General features: G+C 39.5%; 1 protein-coding gene across 2 annotated transcripts in view; it reads right to left on the bottom strand.

The window, feature by feature from the left end:
* Positions 1-26,815, bottom strand: part of FBXL5 (F-box and leucine rich repeat protein 5) — a 40,158-nt gene that overhangs the window by 5,784 nt on the left and 7,559 nt on the right. Inside the window, exons 2-10 of one of the 2 annotated variants that reach the window (XM_067298210.1) lie at positions 20,428-20,643; positions 18,266-18,361; positions 16,678-16,861; positions 13,615-13,797; positions 11,492-11,617; positions 10,386-10,534; positions 10,111-10,193; positions 7,725-8,444; positions 346-494 (exon numbers count right to left, since the gene is read on the bottom strand). In XM_067298210.1, the coding sequence (XP_067154311.1) occupies positions 346-494; positions 7,725-8,444; positions 10,111-10,193; positions 10,386-10,534; positions 11,492-11,617; positions 13,615-13,797; positions 16,678-16,861; positions 18,266-18,361; positions 20,428-20,643 (1,906 nt within the window). The remainder of the gene's footprint in view (positions 1-345; positions 495-7,724; positions 8,445-10,110; positions 10,194-10,385; positions 10,535-11,491; positions 11,618-13,614; positions 13,798-16,677; positions 16,862-18,265; positions 18,362-20,427; positions 20,644-26,815) is intronic. The other variant, XM_067298211.1, reaches the window with a different exon arrangement.

Genomic DNA, 26,815 nt, shown 5'->3' with positions numbered 1-26,815 from the left:
ACAACTACATGATTTACAGGGAAGAGATGGAAAGTGTGCATCAACTACATGGAAATTTGTTTTTTAGCCCATATTACTTATACTAACCTAAATTATAGTTACAGGGATGAAAAATGCTTCCCTAGGTAACACTCATCTGTCCACAGAACTGTACTGAAAAGACTGTTAAGTACAGAAGACTAAGAAAAAGTGAGAAAATTTTTTACAGTTGTCATTTTGTAATTAGACCACAGAACTCAGTGCTACATGACCAACAAAAAGGTTTGTTTTGTTTTGTTTTTTAAGATGTTCTTAAACCAAACATCAATCCCCCCAAAGCCTCAAATCTTTACAAAAAGACATTACCGTTAATGTTGTCACAGTAGTAAAAGTGTTCGTCATTTAGAGAAGGGCATGCAGAAACTAAATCTTGCAGGCCTGCACCAGTTACAGTGAGACAACCGGAGAGGTTAAGGTGTTCCAAATGCGGCAAGCCTCCTCCCAGAGTCAACGCCCTGTTAACAGAGAGAGCAAAGCTGTTAAGAGCCTGCACAGCTCTAGACTGACAAATGTTCCAGTATGCCACCAAGTTCACTGACATAAGTCATTACACATCTTTTAACAAAGCCACACATATCTAACAAAGCATTTAAAGCATTTGGCTTTAAATCTGGCAGTTTTGTACCCCATGAAGTAAGCTGCTCTCGAAGCTGCATGACAGACCTGATTAAATGAACTGGTTTCTACTGAAGCTAACTCCCTCTGACAAGGGGCAACTTAAATGGTAAATCACTTTGCTTATGAATGGCTCCAAAGACCACCAAACATTTCAAAGAACTAGCATGACATTCTCCCCCAAAATACCAGTTGCTTTTGGTGAATCCTCCAAGGTGAGGAACACTGGGATGATCATCTAGACTATAGTTTTGTTTTCAGGATGGGTTGAACAAAGTCTGGTGCGCTGCACTTAAAGTTTGCATGTCTTGCATTTCTTTGGTTCAACCTCTCTGGAATCCAAATCCATACTTTCCTAGTTTTGACAAATCTCTGCCAGTGCTGCCTCTCTTGGCCAAAACACCACCATATCATTCAAATGGAACTCCTCTCTTTTTCCTCCAAATGTAAGAGGGCTCGGCTGCCGACGAAAAAAAACCTCACAAACACATTCATCTGATCAATCACTCACAGAATCACAGAATCGCTGAGGTTGGAAGGGACCTCTGGAGACCATCTAGTCCAACCCCCCTGCTCAAGCAGGGTCACCTAGAGCACATTGCACAGGATTGCATCCAGGCAGGTTTTGAATATCTCCAGAGAAGGAGACTCCACAACCTCTCTGGGCAACCTGTTCCAGTGCTCTGTCACCCTCACAGTGAAAAAGTTTTTTCTCATGTTCAGATGGAAGTGTCTGTGTTTCAGTTTGTGCCCGTTGCCTCGCGTCCTGTCGCTCGGCACCACTGAAAAGAGTCTGGTCCCATCCTCTCGACACCCTCCCTTCAGATACTTGTACATGTTGATAAGATCCCACCTCAGCCTTCTCTTCTCCAAGCTAAACAGGCCAAGCTCTCTCAGCCTTTCCTCATAAGAGAGATGCTCCAGTCCCCTAATCATCTTTGTAGCCCTTCGCTGCACTTGCTCCAGTAGTGCCACATCCCTCTTGTACTGGGGAGCCCAGAACTGGACACAGTGCTCCAGATGTGGCCTCACCAGGGCTGAGTAGACGGGGAGGATCACCTCCCTCGACCTGCTGGCAACACTCTTCCTGATGCACCCCAGGATGCCATTGGCCTTCTTGGCCACAAGGGCACATTGCTGCCTCATGCTTAACTTGGTGTCCACCAGCACTCCCAGGTCCTTCTCGGCAGAGCTGCTTTCCAGCAGGTCAACCCCCAACCTGTACTGGTGCCGGGGGTTATTCCTCCCTAGGTGCAGGACCCTGCACTTCCCTTTGTTGAATTTCATGAGGTTCCTCTCTGCCCACCTCTCCAGCCTGTCCAGGTCTCTCTGAATGGCAGCACAGCCCTCTGGCGTATCGGCCACTCCTCCCAGTTTTGTATCATCAGCAAACTTGCTGAGGGTGCACTCTGTCCCTTCATCCAGGTCATTGATGAAGAAGTTGAACAAGACTGGACCCAGGACTGACCCCTGGGGGACACCGCTAGCTACAGGCCTCCAACTAGACTTTACACCACTGATCACAACTCTCTGAGCTCTGCCATTCAGCCAGTTCTCAATCCACCTCACTGTCCACTCATCTATCCCACACTTCCTGAGCTTGTCTATGAGGATGCTATGGGAGACAGTGTCAAAAGCCTTGCTGAAGTCTAGGTAGACAACATCCACTGCTCTCCCCTCATCTACCCAGCCAGTCATTCCATCATAGAAGGCTATCAGATTGGTTAGGCATGATTTCCCCTTGGTGAAGCCATGCTGACTACTCCTGATCACCTTCTTGTCCTCCACATGCTTGGAGATGGCCTCCAGGATGAGCTGCTCCATCACCTTTCCAGGGATGCAGGTGAGGCTGACTGGCCTGTAGTTCCCTGGGTCCTCCTTCTTGCCCTTTTTGAAGACTGGGGTGACATTGGCTTTCTTCCAGTCCTCAGGCACCTCTCCTGTCCTCCATGACCTTTCAAAGATGATGGAGAGTGGCTTAGCAATAATGTCCGCCAGCTCCCTCAGCACTTGTGGGTGCATCCCATCAGGGCCCATGGATTTGTGGGTGTCAAGTTTGCTTAAATGATCTCTAACCCACTCCTCTTCCACCAAGGGAAAGTCTTCCTTCCTCCAAACTTTCTCTCTTGCCTCCAGGATCTGGGGTTCCTGAGGGCTGGCCTGAGCAGTAAAGACTGAAGCAAAGGCGGCATTCAGTAACTCTGCCTTCTCTGCATCCTTCGTCACCAGGGCACCCACCCCATTCAGCAAAGGGCCCACATTTTCCCTAGTCTTCCTCTTGCTACTGATGTATTTGAAGAAGCCCTTCTTGCTGTCCTTGACATCTCTCGCCAGATTTAATTCCAAACGGGCCTTAGCCTTCCTCGTCGCATCCCTGCATACTCTGACAACGTTCCTATATTCCTCCCAAGTGGCCTGCCCCCTTTCCACTTTCTGTATACTTCCTTCTTCTGGTTGAGTTTTGCCAGGAGCTCCTTGCTCATCCATGCAGGTCTCCTGCCTCCTTTGCTTGACTTCCTACTCATAGGGATGCACCGCTCTTGAGCCTGGAGGAAGTGATGTTTGAATATTAACCAGCTCTCTTGAACACCCCTTCCTTCTAGGGCCCTAACCCATGGGATTCCTCCAAACAGGTCCCTGAAGAGGCCAAAGTTTGCTCTCCTGAAGTCCAGGGTTGCGATCCTACTTGGTGCCCTGCTGCCTCCTCGCAGGATACTGAACTCCACGATCTCATGGTCACTGCAGCCAAGGCAGCCCCCGACCTTCACATCTTCCACCAGTTCTTCTTTGTTTGTTAGTACGAGGTCCAGCAGCACACCTCTCCTTGTTGGCTCCTCCACCACCTGTGTCAAGAAGTTGTCACCAATGCTCTGCAGGAACCTCCAGGACTGTTTGTGCCTAGCTGTGTTGTCTTTCCAGCAGATATCGGGGTGGTTGAAGTCCCCCATGAGAACCAGGGCCTGGGATCGTGAGGCTACTTCCAGCTGTCTGTAGAAGGCCTCATCGACTTCCTCTTCCTGATCAGGTGGCCTGTAGTAAACACCCACAACAGTGTCACCCATGCTAGCCTGCCCTTTGATCCTTACCCATAAGCTCTCGACTCGCTCTTCAGCCACCCCTAGGCACAGCTCAATACATTCCAGTTGCTCTCTCACATAAAGAGCAACTCCACCACCTCGCTTTCCTGGCCCGTCTTTCCTAAAAAGCACGTAGCCATCCATGACAGCACTCCATGTCTCTGTAATGGCAATGAGATTATGGCCCTGCGACTGCACATATCTCTAGTTCTTCCTGTTTGTTCCCCAAGCTGCGTGCATTGGTGTACAGGCATTTCAGAGAGGTGATCGAGCATGCAGGTTTCCCAGGAGGGGTAAAAGAGGGTCCTCCATAGCCACATCCCATGCGCACTTCTCTGGCTGCATTCACCTGTTGGAGGCATCCTGACTTGAGCAGTCTTTTGCCAACTACCCTGTCACTATAACTCTCCCTTTCCCCCATCTTTCCTAGTTTAAAGCCCTCCTTACCAGGTTGGCCAACCTGTTGGCAAAGACCCGCGTGCCCCGCCTCGTGAGGTGGATCCCATCTCTTGCCATCAGTTGTCGATCTTCAAACAGGGTCCCATGGTCGTAGAAACCAAAACCCTGTTGCCAACACCAGTGGCGCAGCCAGTCATTAACCTGGAAAGTCCGTCTCCTCCTCCTCTCATCCATCCCCCTCACTGGCAGGATTGAGGAGAAGATGACCTGGGCTTCCAGACCCTTGACCACCATCCCCAGAGCTCTGAAATCCTGCTTGATGGTCTCCAGTTTGCCCTTGGTGTCATTGGCGCCCACATGGAAGAGCAGCAGTGGGTAATAGTCCGAAGAATGGACGAGCCTAGGCAGTCTTTGCATGACATCTCTCACACGAGCCCCCGGCAGGCCACAAACCTCTCTAGACAAGAGGTCAGGTCGGCAGATAGATGCCTCCGTCCCCTGTAGCAGGGAGTCCCACACAACAATCACCCACCGCTTCTTCCGGGCTTTCTGGCAGGGCACAGGGTCTGTTGTCCCAGGTACTTCCCTTGCAGCCATGCCCATCTCCTCCTCAGCCTGGAGGGCGCTAAACCTGTTCTGAAGCTGCAAGTCTTCGGGAGGAGTAGGAGCCTTTCTCCTCCCACGAGCAGTGACCAGTTTCCAGTCTTCTTCTACGGTGTTATGATGTACCGTTTCACACGGCACAGAGCCCTCTGGCAACTCCACTGCTGTGGGGGGTTGGGACTCCTGGAGCTGTACAGCCCCCGAGAATACCCTGTCTATCTCTTGCTCTGCTTCTCGGATGCTGCGCAGCCTACTGACCTCCTCCCGTAACTCCCTTACTTGACGACACAGCTCGCCAACAGCAGCACACCTCCTGCAGGAGAGCTGGCTGCCAGCCCAGGCCTCCCGGAGAGGCCCCAAGCACTCCCTGCAGCCTGAGACCTGTAGAGCTGCATCTGCTGTCAGAGGGTCGGTCTGGGTCCCAGCCTCTGACACAGCAACTCCAACAGCCACTGGGGAACGCGCTCTGTGGTGTGTCACGACCATACTTGAGGAAGCGTACACCACAGGGAACAGAAACGAAGGTCCCTTCGCGCGCCCTGCTGCGCAAACTGCTGCGTCTGTTCACTGCGCTCTGGGAGCTGCGCTCTAGGCCTGGCTCTTATATAGGCCTCTCCCTAGCACTGACTCACAGGGTGCTTGACCGCCCTAATTAAGGGCCACCGGGATCAAAGGCCCCAACTCCCTCTGGCCGGGGCAACCAAGAGAGCTTGTTAGCAGCAGCCACTCCTAGCCAGAGCTTTTCCCACGAGCTTTTCCCAGGAGAAGTCAAGGCCTCCTGCAGCTGTCCTTGCCTAGCTTCCCCTTTCCTGTTCACAGCAATCACCTGCTAGTTCCTCGGGGGTCCTCAGGAAGCCCACAACTTCCAACAAGATCCTCAAGTTCTAGTCAGAGCCCAAACACTGCTGCGCAAACTGCTGCGTCTGTTCGCTGCCTCTGTTCGCTGCGCTCTGGGAGCTGCGCTCTAGGCCTGGCTCTTATATAGGCCTCTCCCTAGCACTGCCCAAGAGGGTGCTTGACCGCCCTAATTAAGGGCCACCGGGATCAAAGGCCCCAACTCCCTCTGGCCGGGGCAACCAAGAGAGCTTGTTAGCAGCAGCCACTCCTAGCCAGAGCTTTTCCCACGAGCTTTTCCCAGGAGAAGTCAAGGCCTCCTGCAGCTGTCCTTGCCTAGCTTCCCCTTTCCTGTTCACAGCAATCACCTGCTAGTTCCTCGGGGGTCCTCAGGAAGCCCACAACTTCCAACAAGATCCTCAAGTTCTAGTCAGAGCCCAAACACTGCTGCGCAAACTGCTGCGTCTGTTCGCTGCCTCTGTTCGCTGCGCTCTGGGAGCTGCGCTCTAGGCCTGGCTCTTATATAGGCCTCTCCCTAGCACTGCCCAAGAGGGTGCTTGACCGCCCTAATCAAGGGCCACTGGGATCAAAGGCCCCAACTCCCTCTGGCCGGGGCAACCGGCCACTCCAAGTTAGACTGCTTGATCCTCAGTGAGATCACAGGACAGCTAACCAAAGTTCAATCACAAACAAGCTCATCCATCTGAAAAAGATACTGAATGAACATACTTCAGAATCAAGCCAGGACATAAAACTGAATATGCCATAAGAGCATCAATGGGCAACTTTCTCCTGTCAGCAGATGGAAGCAGAACTGTTAACCGCAAAGCCAGCTATCAGTTAGCAGTTTAAAAGAAATGAACTGACAAATGTTTCCATTAGGAGGTTTCTCTCTTCTTCCTTAGGGATGCACACTATTCAGATAAGTGCAAGAAAATGCAAGCATCCCTCCTTTGTTGCAGCACACACTCAACTCTTAAATATCCTCCTGTATCCAACAAGTATTGATGGGAAACCTGGAAACCTGCACCACTCCTAAACCCTTCCTATGACTTAATGATTGAATTTTCCTTTGGTCAAAACAAACAAACAAAACACACACACACACACACACCACAACATGCAGACTACACAAAGCATGATCTGATCTTCACCAGATGAAACACACTCAACAGCAGCAGGCTGGGCCAACCCTGAACAGCATCAAGCTCAAATACAAACAGCCGCATCTGAAGTTTAACTCCAAGCAATGGTAGTGAGCAAAAGAAAGAAAAAGTGTCAGAAGAACTGCTAAAAGACACATTCAAACAACTATTACTTCTGAATTCTTTGCCAAATGAGGATAAAATCTTTGAAGAGCAAAATCAACAGCGCCAGCCCCTCATACTGTCTCTCAGTTGACTACAACATAAAATATAAGTAGGCACAAGGTCTTCAAATTTCAAGAAACTACCCTTAGTACTAAATGCTACAGCACATCTCAGCAGGTGACTGCAAGTATTTCAGTTTTATCCTGTTTTCATTATGAAACACTAACTATATTTTTCCAGCACAATATAAAATATCAGTGGCAAATATCTTCACACATAGGAATTTTATACAACTCTTTTGAAGCTCAGTCTCAATGCTCATACTAACTTGAACTCTCCTTTCCTCCTTGTACATTATATAATCTCACATTCCATGTATTTTTACATGCATACATAATTATGTAATTATCTGGACAAGTTAAATGAGATGTTACTCCAGTTTTTTAAAGTTTAAAGAGTCTTCATAAGTTTGGCAGGCATAATGAAAAAATCAGTGAACCAACACTGAATTTCCTGCTAACATAAAATCACTAAAGATCAAATCTAAAAGCATAAATGCTGCCTAGAACAATAAATCCACAAAAATGCTTGATTCCAGAGGATGCTTCTAATAGGATTTTTTTTTTTTTTAAATCCTCTCATTCAAAGGAAAAGCTGGAGAAAAATTTCAAGTCCAGTACTATAAATTTTTAAGACACAAAACCATTTAAAGCTTACCAGATTTTCTCAGTAAGAATGTTTCAAAGGAAACCAGGTAGATTCACCCCAGAATGAGTCAACTGTAACAAATACAATTAGAAAAGACAAACTATACCGCAGCAAACTAGCTCAAAAAGTGTCTTCTCACCTGAGAGCACGATCCGTGACCTGGTAACATCCAGACAGACTGAGAAACTGAAGAACTCGTGCAGTCTCTTCACCTGATTTTTCACTCCCAGAGTATGCCAAGTCTTTTTTCTCTGACTGTTTAGTCCTTGTTTTTTTACACAGTGCAGAGGACTCAGGAAGTGCTCGAATAGTTCTTAGTGCTGTCCCAGCACAACAAAACGAGTGACCGCAGTAAATCAAGTCAGTAGAAGCACAGTGCTGCTGCCACCCTCTAGTCCTTAATCCATAAATATCCCTACTGTAGCAAGATGCAGAACAATTAATATTGGCTGTTGGTTCCACAAGACAAAATCCTTCAACATTTCTGTGTCTCCACTCCGCAGCATCTTCAATGTCAGCTAAATCATCTGCATCTAGCATCCATACATAAGCAGAGTTGAAATCTTCTGAGCTGTCAGGTTTAGTCCAATGATGCTCACTACCTCCTCCCTCAATGAGACTTTCATTGTTGATTTCATGCAAACAACTATACTTCTTGTTGGACTGAAGAGTAACATCTTTATTTTTCCATAAAGTCTTAGCATTCCTGTTTCTGCAGCTTTTCAGAATGCCTCTGTTATGGTGAGTTGATATGATACCCAAAGCTCTGGAAATCCTCTCTATCGCCACATCCGTGATTTTTTCACAGCCAGACAGATCAAGGTGGCGAAGATTTTGACAACAACCAACCGAAGACCAACTGAAATCAGGGGGAAAAGTGCCTTTTAAATTTTTGTTCAGAAACAGGTGGTAAGGCTAAATATACAGGAGAACATTTCATAAGGAAAATATATACTTACATTAATTCACAGAATATTTAAAGATCCCTGGGCTTACAAGTGATATTTGATACTGCAAAGTGCTGTATATAAGCCTAGAAAAACTGTCTACAAAAATGTGAAGTGAACCACAAATCAGTAACATCCTGTATTTTTTCCATCTACACCAAGACTTAAAAGTCCAGATTTACCACCTATTGAACATTTTTAAAAATCGATCAGACTACAAACACTAAATACATGAGACAATAGTTAAAAAAGCAGTTCCCACTGTGTATAACGTAGTTATCAAAATCCTTCTAAGTTACTAAAAATCATACCATTAATCTGAACAAGGCTGGAAAAAGTGAACTTACTGAGCCAGCAAATTTCACAAAAAGAACAGAAGCATTGAAGATTTAATACTCAGTTCAAAGTATTTTAATAGTTACAATTCCTACCATTCAAGTTTCTCAAGCTTCGCTGTTTATACATATTGAAATATTAGTGTACTTAGATAATACATCCTCTCCTACTTCCTATTTCTTTCAGAGCTGGATTCCTGAAACACATTCTGTGTACAGTATTAATAATGTCTTAATATTCCATAAAAGTGGTTAGGATTACAGATTGCTATGAAAGCAATTTTTTTCTAAAGTAACAAAAACTCAACCCTTTCAGCCTTAACTTTCCCAGACTAAACAGAAACTTGATTTACAGTAAGTGTTACGTTATTAGCTATAAAAATATATGTATAGCTGATTTAAGTGACCTTTACTTATTCATAATTAATGTTCATACTTTCCATAAATGATTACTTATAGTTACAGCAGATCAAATTCATTTTCTGAAACACAAACTAGGGGGTTGAAAATACAGATATATGAGGAGGGGGAAGGAATGCAACTTTCACTAGAAACTGCCAAGGCCTCACATAACCTGAGTTCTGAACCTCATAAATTCCCTAAGGCCTTTATTTCAACTAAAACTTCTTGCTTGAACAAGCTGAAAAATGTTGTTACAAGCTTAACACATAAAACTTAGTAGAACCATACTGATGAAAAAGTTGCACACTGGAATAGCCACTAAAGTTCCAATAACACATTAAGACCCGTTAGTACAGGCTCTGTATCCAGACACCATCCCACTGATATCAACAGAATTTCTGCAGACTTCTGTAAAACTCAAAAATCTGCAGTAATACACCTAAGCCTTGGAGCTTTCCCTACCATTTGATCACAGTGCCTTAAATAGCAGTATTCCAAGTACTACCAGCTATATCTGGTCAAGAGCTACTGTGACACCTCTGAACAACTCCCAAAATCTATGGGCAATTCCAAGGTTTTAAAACCACAACAAAATACAATTATTATTATGGATAGTTATATGTTGAAAGGTGATGTTTATGCAATAGTGAAGACAGGGTGTTTTAAATGACCAAAGTTAGATGTTTCACTTGCTATTTTATAGATTTGTTACTCTGTTTTAGTTATTGGTTATGTGTGAATCCTAGCGCATCCTGGAGTAAAAGACAGGGTTGTAGGCAAGTTTTAATGTTTTTCCTCTCAAAAAGCAGCAAGTTTTTTTTTTAAACAACAATTAGCTAACCTTTCAAATGCAGAGTCTGAAATATCAGTTTGAGTGAGATCCAAATATTCCAAGTTGGGACAAAGCTCCAAGATCTGTCTAACCTAGAAAAGGAAGAATAAATAGTAAAGACATAAACCAAGAAAGTTGCAGACAGTGTCAGAGACAAGATACACATTCATATTCAATTGCAACTCATTTTCTCTAACAATAGAGTGTTTTAAATTCAGGAACATCGGTTATTAATTACAGACTGCATAGACACAATTACTAGATACTAGTTTCAAATTTCATACCATTTTGCTAGACACTGCAGAACTATAGGCCAGTACTAATGTCTTCACTGAAGAGCCTACATGTGGGAGGACATTATGAATTAAGCCATGAAGTAAACGTTTTTCCATCTGTGCTATATTAATGGCAAGTGAATCTTCAGCTGCTTCTTCTGCAAAATAACCCAAAGAGAAAGACTTGAAACATGCTTTGAATCATTTGGAATTCATCTCATCAGCTTGCATCAAACAAGTTATCCAGAAACTAATGGAAAGCTTAGCAAGGCACAAGTTTCATAACATACCTCAAACTTCTGCTGAATTCTAGCTCAAGTTGTTACTAAAGCCTCACCTTTGAGGTCTGTATGCCTGCCTTTCTGACAATCATCAAGAGTTTAATTCTAAGAGCAAGTAAAAGTCTCAAAAGAAAATGACCATAAAGTGACTTGGAGAAATATTTACTTCAGATTATGTACTGCTCAGAATGAGTTTGGGACAGGTATTTCCACTGATTTACTTTAAACAGAAATTGGAGTAACTAATTGAAAATACTATCTCACAGAGCATTTCATAGCCTGCGATATAACAAGTACCAGTTGACAGTAAGACAAATTTTACATTAAGTCTACAATGAATTTTCACAAGATGACTCATCAAAACTTCCTGATCTTCTGAAAGGTGAAGTCTACCTTTTACCTTCTTCCTAATTCCAGACACATTCTCATAACTCTTCCCTTCTACCTGTGCCAGTGTCTGCTTTCTCCTACATGTGCTAATTCAGCTCATCCAAACCAGGGGGGGGTGGGGGTTTGCTGGCTTTTTCATCCAGCTGAGAGTTGGGATGAGATGAAGATGGGAAAAAAAGGCACTCCTTTTAGAAACACCAAGTAATTTCTTGATAAAACTTCCCAAGTTACTTTCACTGTATAAGTCTATTTGGCTTAGGAAGCATTTCATCTAAATGGAACACAAGCATTGTTGCATTTTTCATTATTTAAACGGAAATGAAAAAAATGAAAATTGATATTTTAAATTGATTTTAAATAAAAGACTACATTTTGTGCCACAAATCAAGCTATGTCATCTTCAGGAAAAAATAAAATTTTTCATTGAAATCAGAATTTACCTACCAGATTCATCTATATCAGCATCTTCATCCCATTCCTGGAAAGCACGACTTTCATCTTTTCTATTTTTCACCCATTCCTCATCAGGTTCTGTCTCAAGATCTGCTGCAGGACCGCTATACCAATCACCTATTCACACAAGAAAAAAAAAAAAAAGATTACAAACTTTTCTTATCATAACAGAAAATTGCAATGATTATTAGTATATTGTGACCTGATCTAGTGATACGAGTTTTACATTCATCTCAAAAAAGGTTGGACTGAACCCTGATACAATTCGTGCTTGATCAATTTACTTTCAATTTGAGTATATTACAGTGCTGGGCTCAGTGCAAATGTATGTACTGCCTCACTTAGTATGAACACAGTTGCACAGAAAGATCTTATCCTCTTATCTCACTAGTGGGGATCCCACTACACCGAAGGTAAGAGCTACACCTGATGGATACTGTCTACAGGAACAAGGTTTATTATTTGAGTAAACAGACAGTGACAATGAAATCCTAATTATTTGATTGCCAACCAACTTTGAAGGAAAAGGTCTTGGTGATGCTGCTTGTATTCTCTATCCCATCTTTATAGTACATAAAAAGCATCAAAAGGCCTATCTGTATTAGAAAACTTAAAAACTGAACTAAGCCTACAATTTTATGTATTTTTTCTTCTGGCAGTAAATCCTATTCGAGAAGCTTCGACCCAGTTTAGAGCACTCCCCCGCAAACAATTGCATTAATATAGACAGTATGTCATGGGAATGGCATCCTGTCAATTAAAAAAAAAAAAAAATCCACAGTTTAGGAATAGGTGGTTTCAAGCAACTGTTGCCAGTTACCTTTTTTGTGCTGTATTTTAAAGTAATTAGGTTTTATATGAAAATGAAATTCAACAATCTAAACACTGAAACCCCTTCTTTCCACTCAGACTGCTGCAGCTCAGGGACCAATCTCTTATTATTTTAAGTTAGATTGATCCAGCCAAAAAATGAAATCAGACCTAAAAGTCACTTTTAACTCCTTCTTACCTTATACAGATTTTAGAAGCCATAAAGATACAAACAGAACAAATTTTTAGCTTTTATTTATCTCAGAATTTAAGTTATGTATTTTTAAATTTCTTCTCCCTTAAAACCTTACAAAGGCACATCAAATATAGTCTATCAGAAACACAGATTGTCTCCTTTTTACTCAAGAATACTGACATGGCAGCATTTGTGTAGCTTGCAATGCCATACTCCAGTGATTGTTTAATATTCACATAAATTAAGTACATAGAAAGTCTGGACATATACAAACATAAATATTTAAAGCTACAAGTATACTCTGATGATATGCAATTGTCCTCCTTAGAATACATCATATTTGACTATTTGAACAGCTACTTTTGCACAGGTTATGTTTTCCCCATAGAAGTTTTAAAGAGCAAAAGAGTTTGAGGAACAAAAATTATAACAAACAATTTCTTAGTCCTCACTGCAGTAGAAGTTATTCAAGTAAGACATTTAAAGAACTGGTAATAGAGCTAACACTCATGCATATTTTACACTCAACTTCAAAAAAAGCAATTAAAAATATGTTACGAAGAAGTTTTAAAATTCTGTTGTTTTAAACTTCAATTCTGCAGTGAGGTATGAATCACAAGATAGACCTCTTAAAGGAAAACATTCTGGTCAGGAAATAATAAAAATAGATTTTATTTCTACCTATGAACCCACCAAAATAAAAATATTACTACAGTAGCTGTGACAGCAGCATTTATAACTCAAAAGCTCTTATATTCATAAATCATAATTAAGATGCAGTACTAGTGAATATACTTGTTATCATTCACATAAGAAAACAAACCTGGTAAAACTAATAAACAAACACTTTGACTATAACAGCTATTCATGAATAGTAGTAATAGCAGTAATTCAACTTTTATTCCTTTAACTCTACAAGACAGAGGTGTGTTTTGGGTGTATGAGTTTTTTTGCTTTTAAACATTTAACTAAATTTCAATGGGCCTTTGTAAGATGCATGCACCTTTACAGCATGCTCAACTGTCAGGTTCATTGTATGTGACCGCTGATACTAAAACAAATTCTGATAATCGACGTGTTTTCAAAAGAAGAATTAAATTTAACTTACCTCTGGCCCAGCGAACGGGATAAAGATGTTTCCAGAGAGATCCAGTTTTAGCCAACTGTGACCATTCCGTGCTTACTTGACTACACTGACATAACTCTTGGGGGTTAAGGTAACTGAAAATGGTCAGCATTACTTCAGGAGGAAGATTAGTAATATCTGTGGTGTGCCCTGTCACTTCGGTTTCTGAAATACAGAAACAGTGTGTTAAATGAAGCACATCCTCACAGCTTTAAATAATAATGGTGGAACTCACATTTTGACCAGTGCAGTGAAAAAGTGTATGGAAAAGATTTTAAACAACTGTTTCACTAAAGAGTTAAAGTGTTTTTAGAAAAATCATCAGAAAGAAGTAGGTATTGCTTTGGCTTTAAAAAGCTTTCATTGTAATAACACCTTAAAAATAATAATTGAATAATAATGTCTGCCATTTTCCTCAACAGCCAATATTGGTTAGAGGCCAAGATTTAATCACTGTAATCCATACTTCAATGGACAGCAGTAGGAATTCCCACCTCCAATAACTCTCCCTTATTGCCGCAGTAGCGAGAGCGCTGCATGCCACATAAAATAATGTATTCAGTGCTTTGGTTAATATTTCTTTTACTGTTTTAGAGAAGTTTTGTTAGTTTGAATTTTATCTTTGTTGAGGATCGATTTACTATAGAAAAAAAAAAGTATTTCTAAAATAGTTTTCAGAAGTCCTTAGAAATTGCAGGTTTCACGAATAAGTGGGGATTTACTTTTAAAGTAAGGATGCATAAAGCAGTGCAACGGATTTAAAGATAAGGAGCATTCTTAACTTTAAGGACAGAAAACAACTTATCAGAACAAAAAACTTTAATTCTTACTTGACAGACCGTTGAAAAAAATAAGTCATATGTCAACTGTTCTTCCCTATAATAGGAAAATAATATTTTCCAAAGTAGAATGTATTCTGAGAGTTTTCCACTTTGGGATTTGCTCTTCTAGGACACAACAAAATTAATCCACATGGGGTAATTCAAACACTTCATTATTCTGATATCAGAGACAGCAAGTAGCTTCTGGTAAAGTAACAACCCAGAGTTCATTTTTCTAGTCACTAGTATGTTTCTAGTGTGATTTGTTCCTGTGGGAGTTTATCGATTCTTTAATTCTTCAATAATATTACATCTGAGATGTCCTAAAACTGGACACTAGATTAATAACATCTCCTTTTAACAGCTACACTGCATTCTGTATTCAATAATAGAATCACACTCGACAATCAAGTTCCTGTAGTCATGAACAATGGGAATCATCTCATCAGCCAAATGAAAATCAGGTGCCTAAGCAAATAACGAAGGCACTGTACATCCTCATTGGGCTGAGATACGCTCTTCCATAAAGCAATTATTCTGTTCTAGATAGGGGAGATCGAGCCCTCTCAATTGACTTTGAAGGAAGAGCTGCCTAGAAGTTAAACGAGATGAATCAGAGACAAACTAGAATTTTTCAGCTTGCTATTTATATTTTGAAAACTAGCAAATTCTTAAGAGCTCCTCAGGTACAATTGGTTTATTTGGAGGCCAATTAGATGCAGCTAAACCCAAAATCTTTCATACAGAACACAGTAACTATTCACTTGCAGGCTTGGAGCTAAACTCAAAGCTACACAGAAAATCATATGCATGGTGTCCCAGAAAGCTTTTCAACTGATAATCAGCATAGAAGATCTTACACTGACAGGAATCGAGTCTCTCTCTCTCTTTGCAGAGAAGTTTCAAAAGGTGAGTATAACAAAATAATTTACCCTATGATAATCTGTTGCTACTTCAAAAACGAAATGCAGTTAGGCACAGTTTCACTTGACGAATCAATATATTTATTCGGACACCTGGCAAGTCATCTCAGATAGCCTACATAAAATTTCACATTAAAATGAAGTTAGTACTGCACAAGACTGCAGCAGTGATGTTTTCTTCCACTTAAAGAAAAAAAAAGTGAAAGACACACACTTTTCTTTCCCTAAAGTTCAGAACACAACTGTTGCAGAATTACTACTGTCTCAAAACTCCTATTCCAGCTACAGATAACAGCAAGTAATCCCATAAGACTACTTCTGTCACATTTCTCCAAGGCTTGACCTGGAGGGTGGAAAATGACCAGTTCAGTTTAGAGAAGTCTCAGGTTTCATCAAAAATCTTGTTACAGAATACAGATTTTCAAGCTCTTCTGATGACTGCACCACATCTTCTATCACGTACTCATGTAGTCACTTCACAAGAGCTTGTTCTCGTTTACCACTCTCCCCCAGTATTACACTTCTGGTACGTTCATTCTCTTTCTTTGGTACATTAATTTTTCTTGGGTAGTAAAGAGTAAAAGTTTTAAACATGGAAGATGTGGGCTGTTTCAACAGTCATAATAGCCTAAAATTCACTTTAGAAATTATCCATCTTATTTTAAATTTCATCAAGAAAGGCAGAGTTACAGATGAATGCAAATTAAACATCCACTTTCAGAATACATGGTCCATCTGACCTACTCACACATTGTATGGATTCATTCCCTTTCATCACTCCACACAGTTTCTTCTTTTCTGGTTCTTGAGAGGCCCAGGAAGTTAGTCGGTGGAGGTAAGGGAGGCAAGTTGCTTTTAATTTGAAATACTGTCAGCTGACTAACTATTCTGTGTTATTAAATCACCAACAGAAAAGCCTACAGAGAATGCCTGAAACCCAAGAATTAAAGGCAGGGTCTGCAAACAGAAAATACAATTTAAATGGAAGTATAATGTTGAAACTTAAGCACCATTTCTGTTTTTTTGTTTTTTTTTTTTAATCAAATATTACCATGGAAGGGAAGGGGGAAAGAAGCTTGAGAAGAGAAACAGTAAACAGTGAAGTAGCATCTATATTACAACCTGCCAAGAAGCCTGTACCATACGATAAAATTCTTGTAAGTTCCAAAACTACTTTGAAGAAATTACCATTTTATAAAAGCTATTAACTGCCTATACATACATTTAGTTATCTCACTGACATGATTTTTAGATATAATTTGCAGCTTTAAAATTGCTTTCGCTTTAATTAAATGCTTCACCTTGATCTGCCTTCTCATCCACAGAATACTTAAAGACCTTCTGAAGCTCTTCAGCTTGATTCCACTTACTAAGACCTCTGAATTCTGCAGCTTCCTTCTGTGAGCAGTGCTGTGCAATTACTTTCTTCTTAATATCTTTCAATTCTTCATAAGTAAAGTATTCCATCAACATTGGCTGAAAAACCTGAAGCAACAGATTCCAATTATTTGAAACACAGTAAGTCTAGTGCTGCCACAGATAATCGATACTGCTATCTAGAACTACTAAGACAGAACTGCCAAGACAGAAATTTCCCATTTCAAATTCTCAAGGAGTAAAACACAACGTACATAAGTGAATATAAGGACAGGACCACGGAAGCTTTGCATTCTACTTCTCCACTTACCAATGGATCACTGCAAAGTCTCAGGCAAGCTGTTTCCCTACTTTCCCCAACAGAAAAAGGGAAGTGATTAAACTTGCTTAAATTAAATAACTTATTGAGAAACTCACACAGGAGGCAAAAGAGCAAGGAAGAAAAACATGAGGAAAAACTTGAGATTTACTCCCTCCAGAAAATGTTTCCCAGTTTTTGGATACCTATAAATCATCAGACTGGCAGTACTAGTCTTTATGTTCCAAATATAGGTCAGAGGCTGTTTGGGAGCGTCAATTTGAGTCATGAAGCACTGGTTTATAGGACTTCTCTTTTTCCTTTAAGTTTTGGCAGACCTTAGGCCAACTGCACTTTTGCTCATCTAAGACTACTGTTTTATATTTAAAAAGTAACAGAATGCATATTTTAAAAATACCATCTACTCTAATTTTAAGGTATTTGATAAGTTGTTTTTTTCAGTTGTGCAGGTCTAATGAGTCACAGTGATAGCACAAATGTTCATAGTCAAAGTAAAATATTCCATCTGTATTACTTACTTGTTCCCATAATTTTAAGATTTTCAGGCACCTTAAAACTGCATCTTTTGTTTCACAAACAGATTAAGTTTTGCAAGGTTAAATAGCCCATATAACAACTCATTCATGCAACAAATTAAGCATAACGTCAGATTTTATAGCAACATTGTTTATTCTTTTTAACTGAAATTCACTGTGACATTCTGTACAATTCACATAACTAAACCCTTATTGTAAAGGCCAGTCATGCCGAGAGAGAGAGAGAGAGAATATACACATATGTATATAATTCACTTAGAACTTGACTATTCTTGTAATTATGTAATATGTTAATAATTTCAACTTTTTTTAGTTTTTCCAATCCACAATCACCAAAAAGTAGAAATAGCATAGCATGAATTAAATAATTTCTGGTGATACCTGCTGTAAGCAAATTCCAGGCCCAGTAGATTTATACTATAAATTTTTAAAAGGACCAGGATTTCCCCCTATACTTTCCATGTATTCACCTTTCTAGAACACGTCACATTCCAGTCTGAGAGCAGAACAATGACACAATAGTCCTAAATGCAAATTGGCATAGTAATAAAAACAGAGCATCGTGAAAATACTGACTCTCTAAACCCTTTGTCTCTACTCAGTCATTCCAAGCCCCCCCCAAAATTAGCATAATCTTTAAGGAAAATTTTTACCTACCTCCTCTTCCTCTTTCATATGAGGAAGGAAATCCCTAGTAAAGGCTTCCAACCTCTCCTTCAGCTGTTTCGCATAGTTTAGCTGTTCATATTCATTCTGAGAAGAAAGCAAAGGTTTAGCTATTAAATCCTGTCCATTCATTCAAGGGTCGAATTTCTCAGTAAGCCAGGGTTTCAAGGTAAAGCTCATTACATTTTCCCCACGAATATTGTATGTTCTGTGAAGCAGTTTACTGTATTTCATAGTAAGAATGTATTCACTTATAAATTCTGACGAACAGCTGACATTCTGTATTGGCCTGCCACGAGGTAGAACAGGAAGTATTCTCCCTCTGCTAGATTCTAATGTGTTTTGTTATCAGATATGAATTAACTTGTCTAATCAAATTTTTACTTTGGTACAAAGACTGAAGCTTGCCAATCTACAGTCCCACCCAAAGTTCAAAGTAGTCACACAGTATTTGCTTGTTTTGCATAAGAATTCATCTAAGATATACCTGTTGAACTTCATACTTTAACTGCAAGCAATTCTAGTTTCATAATTAAATTTGCAATTTAAAATTACACATTTTCTATGGGAATTTACTTTGAAATGGCCAGAATTTTGAAATAAAGATGCAACTGACTTTTCAATGTCAGATAACAAGTAAGTTAGACCAACCTCATCTATCAATATGTTAGCTTGCTCTTTGTTCTAGTACTAAGAAGTTGGTTCTGAAGTCTGTCCGGTAATTACAACATACAGAAGTTCCTGGTAGTTCTTACAGTAAATGTTGCAAATGTTTACTTCTTTTCAAACTGCGACATCAAAAAACCCTGACAGCTTGCTGCTCTGCTGAAAATGAAGAGTCACTGATGCCAGGTTAATGCCCTTAGCTCTCAAGACAAACATGCAGTAGCTCATCAGGTAAGTTACCAAAGAAATGTTATCAGTATTGGTTTATTATATACAATATCTATAGTGTGACTATGGATATTGCTACAAAAAAACATCAGAAAGGAAACATGTTAAAAACCTTTAAGCTGTACACTTTTGTGCAGAAGTTGTCAAGAGACCTAACCAAAATTAGAACTATTACAAAAAAAGCTTAATTCATCAGTTTAGTTTAAACTATGTTCTCAAAACAGTTACATTATTTATTTCCTTCTAATATTTCTTTAACTCCCTTTAGATGTTTTTTCCTATGTAAGGAGTCAACGTAAATGACAGAACTACACTGGCATCCCATTAGGGGGGTATAACAGAAGGCATACTGTTAACTTTCTCTCTCCTGTTTTTCCTTCATTTTCTGATTTATTAACTGAAACAACTTAAGACAATAAATTTTAAGGACTGATTTGCCTAGGGAAAAACATTATTTGCAGGTTTCCCAGTCCAAAAACAGCCTTAGACAGTAAAATGTAATCAACCGTATGTTAAACACTTTCATTACTGAAAATATGGATCAACTGCACTAGCAATGTAACACGAGATACAGTTCCAAGAGTGAAGGAAGGGGGACTTGGCTAATTCAGGGGAAAGACACAGTAAAATTCAAGTAGGATGCTACTGAAAAAGAATTCAACCTCAAGTTATGAAAAAGCCAACTGAAGAAACAACATTTACAGTTACTTGAGGACTGGAACATTAGCGGCACTACTGAGCAACAGATGACTGTAAGGAGCATATGAGTCGCTAACAGAAAAGCACAATGCACCTTTTTTAAGGCACTTAATCATCTCCATTCATGACCATTACATGATGGTATATGCCACAAAACAAAAATACTCAGGGCTTCCTAACAAATTAGCAAAAGCCAGAATCGCTATAGTCAGAAACCGTTTTCACCAACTAGCAGAACTGATTTCGTATTTGAAACTTCCATGTTGCCTCCTCAAAATACCTTCAGTTAAGTGCTGATGGACTTCTTTACTTCACAAGATATACTCCTGAAAAGAACTTTTACTAGAAGCCTAGTATCTACAGTGAATGGCAAAAGATTTTGTGTTTAAGACTGGAAATTTTCACTGTCATATCAAGAAATCACAAATATTTTATTTCTTTGTTTTCCATAATTTACTTGTGGAGAATATTAAGAAAGGTGAGGCAAACTAATATGTAATCACAGCATGTTTTCCTTAGGCCACACAAGTCCTTCTTGTAGTCTACTTCTGGTACCTTACCTTTACATTCTTTAACCCCTTCTCAAAAAGGCTAAGCATCTCTGAGAGTTTGTTGTCCGAGTGCACATTGTACACTGTCCGGCTACGCTGCTGAAGTAAACCAATGATACATTCATTTTCAATCTGTTCATGCATTTTAAATTCCTTGAATGTGGCATACAGAGATTGCAGAAGAGCCCGAAAATCATTGTTGTTGGAGAAGTTGGTCTTGGAAAGCTAGAAGAAAGAAAAGCTCATAAAAATCAACAGTGAAAATCATCTCAAAGTCAAGTCAGATCCTTAGAACAAGTATTAGCTCCTATTATTCATAACATTATACAAAGCTGGAAAACTTCAGTTTTATACAGAAGATGTTGGTTAAAATGAAAAAACACGAGTTCTCAATTCAAGCAACTCACTTCAAAGGCATCAAAATTTGGGTAATGAATGCCTTTGAAACATCCAGTCATCAAGCACAATAGATAACAACCATGGATTCAAGTAAATACATAGGAGTACATGAGCCAATTTTCTATTTTAATAAAAATTTTCCCATAATTTACCTAATGGCTATATTAAAATATAAGACAATTTCTTCCAGAAGTGGGCAGAATTAACATTGGTACTTACATAATCTAGATTAGCAAATGTCTATAACTTCCAAATTAATATGACTTTTGAAATTAGCAGAATTCATGTAACTTTAGCCTTCGTGAGTGACTTGCCAATTGTTTTATTTGTTAACGGCAACTGACACCGATGAAAGTTCTATGCAGAACCCTCAAACTTTCCTTAAAACTTCCAAAAACTCATCACGCATGATTGTTTCATGTTTCTGGTTACAGTTCATTAAAACAGCAGACCATCCCCATTCAATTCTGTTAATTCCCCAAAATAAGTTACCCAAACATTTTTACTTCAATGCTGTGCCTTGTGAATGAGGTTTAAGTCAAGTAAGGGATTTAATTGTGCAGTTCTCTTATTTCCAATGGCAACTGCATAGCCCTTTTTGCTCCCAAATGGCTGCATATAGTTCCCATTGTGGGCTCTGAAAAAATGAGGCCATGAATTTTAGAAACATTACAAGGTGCTAGTGACAAAATAACTACCAAAGTTTAACATAGCATAACATATAAAAGTAATGCACATTTTCGGAAGAGCTCTTCGTTTCCCAAAAGCACATTATATTTATCAGACAAATTCTGAAGGCAACTGCTTCATTCTACTTGAGTAAACAGAGCTTAAGAAATTGTGTGTGATAACTTCAAGGAAAATTAGCCTTTAGAGAACAGTGCAATTTCAGCATGAGTTTTAGGAAGTCAATAAAATCAGAGCTGTATTTAAGGAACATAAACCAAACTTGTGAAACCCTGAAATAAACTGATGTAGAAAGACAGATTTCCTCATAGAAATCAGTGTAATCTCCCCAGCCCAGTAAGTGAAAGACACCATCCCAGCAAGTGAAAGACAGCCATTTTCCCAGTTCTACATTTTGGTCCTTAACGATAACCCATCATCATTGCTCAGGAACATACCATCCACAAGGAACACTGAATCTCACTGAGTAAACACACACTATATTAAGCTGTCAGAGAAGGTGTCTGATGGTCTGAAGACCAACAAATCAAGAGTGCACACAGTTCTAAATGACACAGCAGTACCATTTTCTACATATGTACAGGCATAGTGGCTATTAGCAACAACAATCTTTTTGAAAACTGCATTCAGTAAAGGCAAAAAAAAAAAAAGCCTTTAATCCTAGTGTTTCATTCCACCTGTAGCTTCAAGAATCCTAGCCCACAGCAGTATACAACAGCAAGCATTCTAAAAGTAAAAATATTTTAATTTAATTCAGAAAAAAGCTACTGTAGTATTCACACATGTTCTAGCTTACAAAAATTCTGGAAACTAAAGACCTTATTAGAAAGGGGAATCTGAGGCATATATGTTCATAAGTAATATTTAAATATCTTAATTTATGGCTTTTTTGATGTGTATAAAATTGCCTATCATTTCATACCAAAAAAAAGAATTTATTCATTCTGGCACTGCGTTATCACTTCCTGGTGGCAACCACTAGCAATGCAAATGAAATACACTGGATATCTGCCAAGTACTTATGCAACTACAAGTCAGCTGCACCTACAGTATGTTACATGCTGTACTTGCATATGAGCAAAATGACTGCCATTTATTATGGGCGGGGGAGCTTCGCCCTATTATCTAGCTGAAATGAGGCTTAGTAAAAGTTAAGGGTTTTTTTCCCCAGTATATTTAGAAAAACTGGTGACAAGCCAGAATAAATTCAGATTTGTTTGTGATACGCTGTGTTTGGATTTGATGCATGCACTGTTACATACATATCACAAACAGAAAAAGATCTTGGTTTCTAATTTCTATTCTATACTAGTTCAGAGAATGTAACATACAGCATAGCTGTACTAGATGAAACTAAAGGCTAGGTTTTCCACATTGGAAAACAGAAGATGTCCAGCTCAGAACATAAGCGCAGGAAAGTTGCAGAAGTATTTTTCCGGAATACCCTCTTAACCGTCAGGCCTCAGTGATGGTGAAGTTTGTTTTATAATGTAGCATTTCTCTTGACCAAGGACTGTCTCAAAATTGTTCACTCTACAAGGTAGATGCACAAAACCTGAAGTCAGTCTCAAATACCCTTTTTGCTCCCAAATGGCTGATCACATTTTGGTTGACAAAAACTGAAACGAAGTTGTCAATATGTGTAACAGGAAGGTTAGAAATAAATATCATAATTTATTGTTGGGTAAAGTCACAGACAAACTTGATTCTGAAGCAAAATAGTATCTTCTCATGCTCCTGACTCAAAGTCTTTTCAGGATTTGAAACCTGCTGTTGTATCTCCTTACTATCATCAGCAAATCCACAATAAGCAAAGAGTCCATTTGTGTGTTCAACTTAAGAATTTCTATTATAAAGACATTATTATAGAAGACACTGTAACATGAAATGCTTGTATATCCACCCCTTATTGAGGCTTCCAGCAGACATCCAAGACATTAGGAACTATGGAAATGATACTGAAGTTTAATAACCGTACTTGAATCAGCAACTTGTATATTAAAAAGGTCAGCTGAAGCTGAGGAAAACTGGCTTATCAGAGGACAGGTAGCTTAGCAACATAGTCAATTGGTCAGATCTGTAATTTCATTACTGGGACTGATGAAGTCTTATAATGGTGGACTAGGGCTATTAACCAGCAGCAGCTGCTCTACCCTTAAGCTCCATTTTTCACCAGCTCTACACGAGGCAAGCGAGTACTGAAGTTTGGTAGTGCAAAAAAGGAAACCGCCTCACTGAACAGAGGTGTGGAATCCTAAGGGAATGGTGAGCTTAGAGGAAGCAGATTGTATTAAATATATCTGATGATCAGTTAAAAATACTAAGCACGGTACAAGAGTGTGACCCCTGAGTAGACTTACAACATGCAGCACTGTAAACTGATTATCACAGCTATAGGTATTAGAGATACCCGTGAGCTTTCTGGCCTTCTGGAGATGCTACCTTTACACAATTGCATGTTTTATAGGCCTTACACAGAGCCAAAAGTGCAACCACTTGTGTTTGGCATACAAACCAGTTTAGGAAAGGTACCACAGATTCCAGAAGAGAAACAGTCCTGATGCCTCCTGAAACCTCGTGGAATTGAAGAATATATAATCCTAGTGGCTACAGAAAAAACACCGAGCAGCCTGAGCAATAGTCCAAATAACAGAAGGTCAATCACATTGCACGTTCTGTCTGATACTCTTCAGAAACCTTTGTTGGATACAAACATATACTAGCTGTTGGCTACTTCTAGGGAAGTCACTATTAACTTTAATTTTTAAACACTTAAAGATCTAGCAAGTTAACTTTGTTTCATGTAATTTTGAAGGAGAGGGGATTCACTAATTCAGGGCAACTGTGGTGTCAGTAGTGATGTAAAGCACCAGGTCACAACATTTACCAAATCTATTCCAAATAACAAAATGCCAGAAAATAGAGAACAACAGGGTTACAATAGCACTATTAAAACTCTTCATATCAAGCTGGTCATGTCTGGAGTTTTACAGTACACAACACTTAAAACCAAGGCTGAAATAAAAAAATGGAAATGCTGATTTTTCAGCAATGCTAAATGAAATTGGTAAGCTAGTATTAAGTAGGTCTTAAAAGCTCTCTATCATGGATTCAAGATCAGGTAATTTCATCCTTCTTTTGCAGGGAAGAATGGTAACTCCGAATTAAGAAATCACTTGACAGACATCACTTTTTAAACCTCAAGTTATTCAATTAAAGAAAACTACACTTGAAAAAAAACCCAAATTATAAAAATCTTTGTACCTCAGGCAATCATACACCTGTTTCAGATAAAATGGCTTAACTCCACTGGACTACAAGTCATTAACGTAGGCAAGATGAAGGTATACATCCAGACATAGCACACAGTCTTCCTTACTGTAAGCTATTATTTCATTTTTTGCTTCAAGAATAAAAGCAACAAACAATACTGGGATGATTAACAATCTGTTTTTAAATGGTGCTTCACATTCATGACACTCAACTGAAGGTAATTCTACCTCCAACTCCAACATCTCCTTTGTGGTTTTAGACCTTGCTTTCATTAAAAAACATTTCTGTAAGATGAGGGTATTTCTAGCCACAATAGATGGACACTGTGAATAAATAAGTAAGCTTGAGAGTGCTCCAATTCCATGGTAATTGAGTTGCTGAATACAAAACAGTATCTAGTTTGTTTTTGAAAATGTTTAACATATGTTTCAATAGGCAAAATATGCCTTCCTATAAGAAATACTTAACATTTCCATGAGATAAATTTACAGTGAGTAAATTCAAACAGTTATTTCCTAATATCTGTTCCAAGAATATGTTTAGTGAGTGGAGAGGGTTTGATTCTTCCTTAAAAATATCTAAGCACACTATTAACTGGCAGGGGGAAAGAAGCAAACAGGAAGAAATGAAAACAAGGAAAAGCAAGCTCTTCTTATCAGATTAGCACCACAGTAAGCAAAGTCTGTGTCACATGCTAACTTTCCCAGTTACAAGTATCCCTCTCTGTTCCCAACTACAAACTGGAAAAATAAACAGAAATATCAGGAAAGAGAGATGGAAAGGGCAAATTGCTTTTTCACTCTGCCCAAAGATTCTTATAAATTTAAAATCAAGTTTTAAGAAGTGAAAAGTGAATAAAAATTTCATAAAATGATTTATTTCACATGAAGGGTCCCCCGCCAGCACCCATAACTTCTAAACAGCCATTACCATGAAAATTCAGTCTGGAATTTAAAACTAATAATAATGATAATGGCAGGGCTTGCAGGGTTTGAGGGGGTTTTTTCTCCTCCTTTTTCACATTTCACCACAAGTAACATTTCCAACAGGCAATTCAAATATATTCTCGTTTCCATGTATAACCACTGTGCTTGTTAAGAACTATATGGGCATCTGATTGCCACTAGAGGCGAAATATAGCAAATCGTATTCCTGATGACCACTGCAGACTAGAGTTCTACCACCTGTTAACTCAGCAGATTTAAAACTCATTAAAAAAACTACTTATAAAATCTTGTCATTATTCAGCTGGCAAGCCATTTTGGTTTTTAAAAAAATGTACATTTTTTAAAAACAGAAAATCACTAGAAAAAAAGAAAAGCGACACTGGCATTACTGGTGAACCACAACTTTTCACCCTCTATTATATTTTAGGTGTTATCACTTCTCACATGCAATAGCACTAAAACTCAAACAGGAATTTAGACTCTGCGAAGACATTAAGGACCATTATCGCAATTTTATGAGCAAGAAAATGGAGGGACAAAGATCATAATGAGGTGTCTCAATGTCAGTACCAAGAGGGTGAGGTTTCACCTTGTACTGAATCCACTGTGCACTGGCGGGTGGAGGGAAGAAAAACCCAGAAGCAGCAGGACTCCGATTCCTGCCCCTGCTTCCAGCACTGCTGTCCTGCCACTTCCCTTCATTATGTTCTAGCAATTATGCAGATGCAAGATGAACCCATTCAGTTTACTGATCCATTAATAAGTTATGCCTTTTGGGGCATTCATTTTTCATCTGGCCAGCGAGGCAAGATCAGTATTCTCCCTTCGGTGACCACCCACAGTTACATTCAGCGACATGCAATGTCTTGCTCAGGAATCCACAATGACACATTCAGCTTGCACAGTCCCCAAGGAAAAACTACAGTGTGGAGATAGTCTAGAAAAAGGAATTACTGTTCTCACAATGTCACCCCCTCCCCAACTTATTTTTTATATAGAGGTATATGAGGTCAGCAGTCAGAGAATTAGCTAAACCACTTCATGCTCCACCTGTTCGGACATATAAAGCCATTAAATCAGAGAAGTAATAC

This window comes from Apteryx mantelli, chromosome 5 (genome assembly GCF_036417845.1).
Source record: "Apteryx mantelli isolate bAptMan1 chromosome 5, bAptMan1.hap1, whole genome shotgun sequence".
Taxonomy (NCBI): Eukaryota; Metazoa; Chordata; class Aves; order Apterygiformes; family Apterygidae; genus Apteryx; species Apteryx mantelli.
Note: the sequence above shows the minus strand (reverse complement) of the source record. Positions and strands in the feature narration are given on the sequence as shown.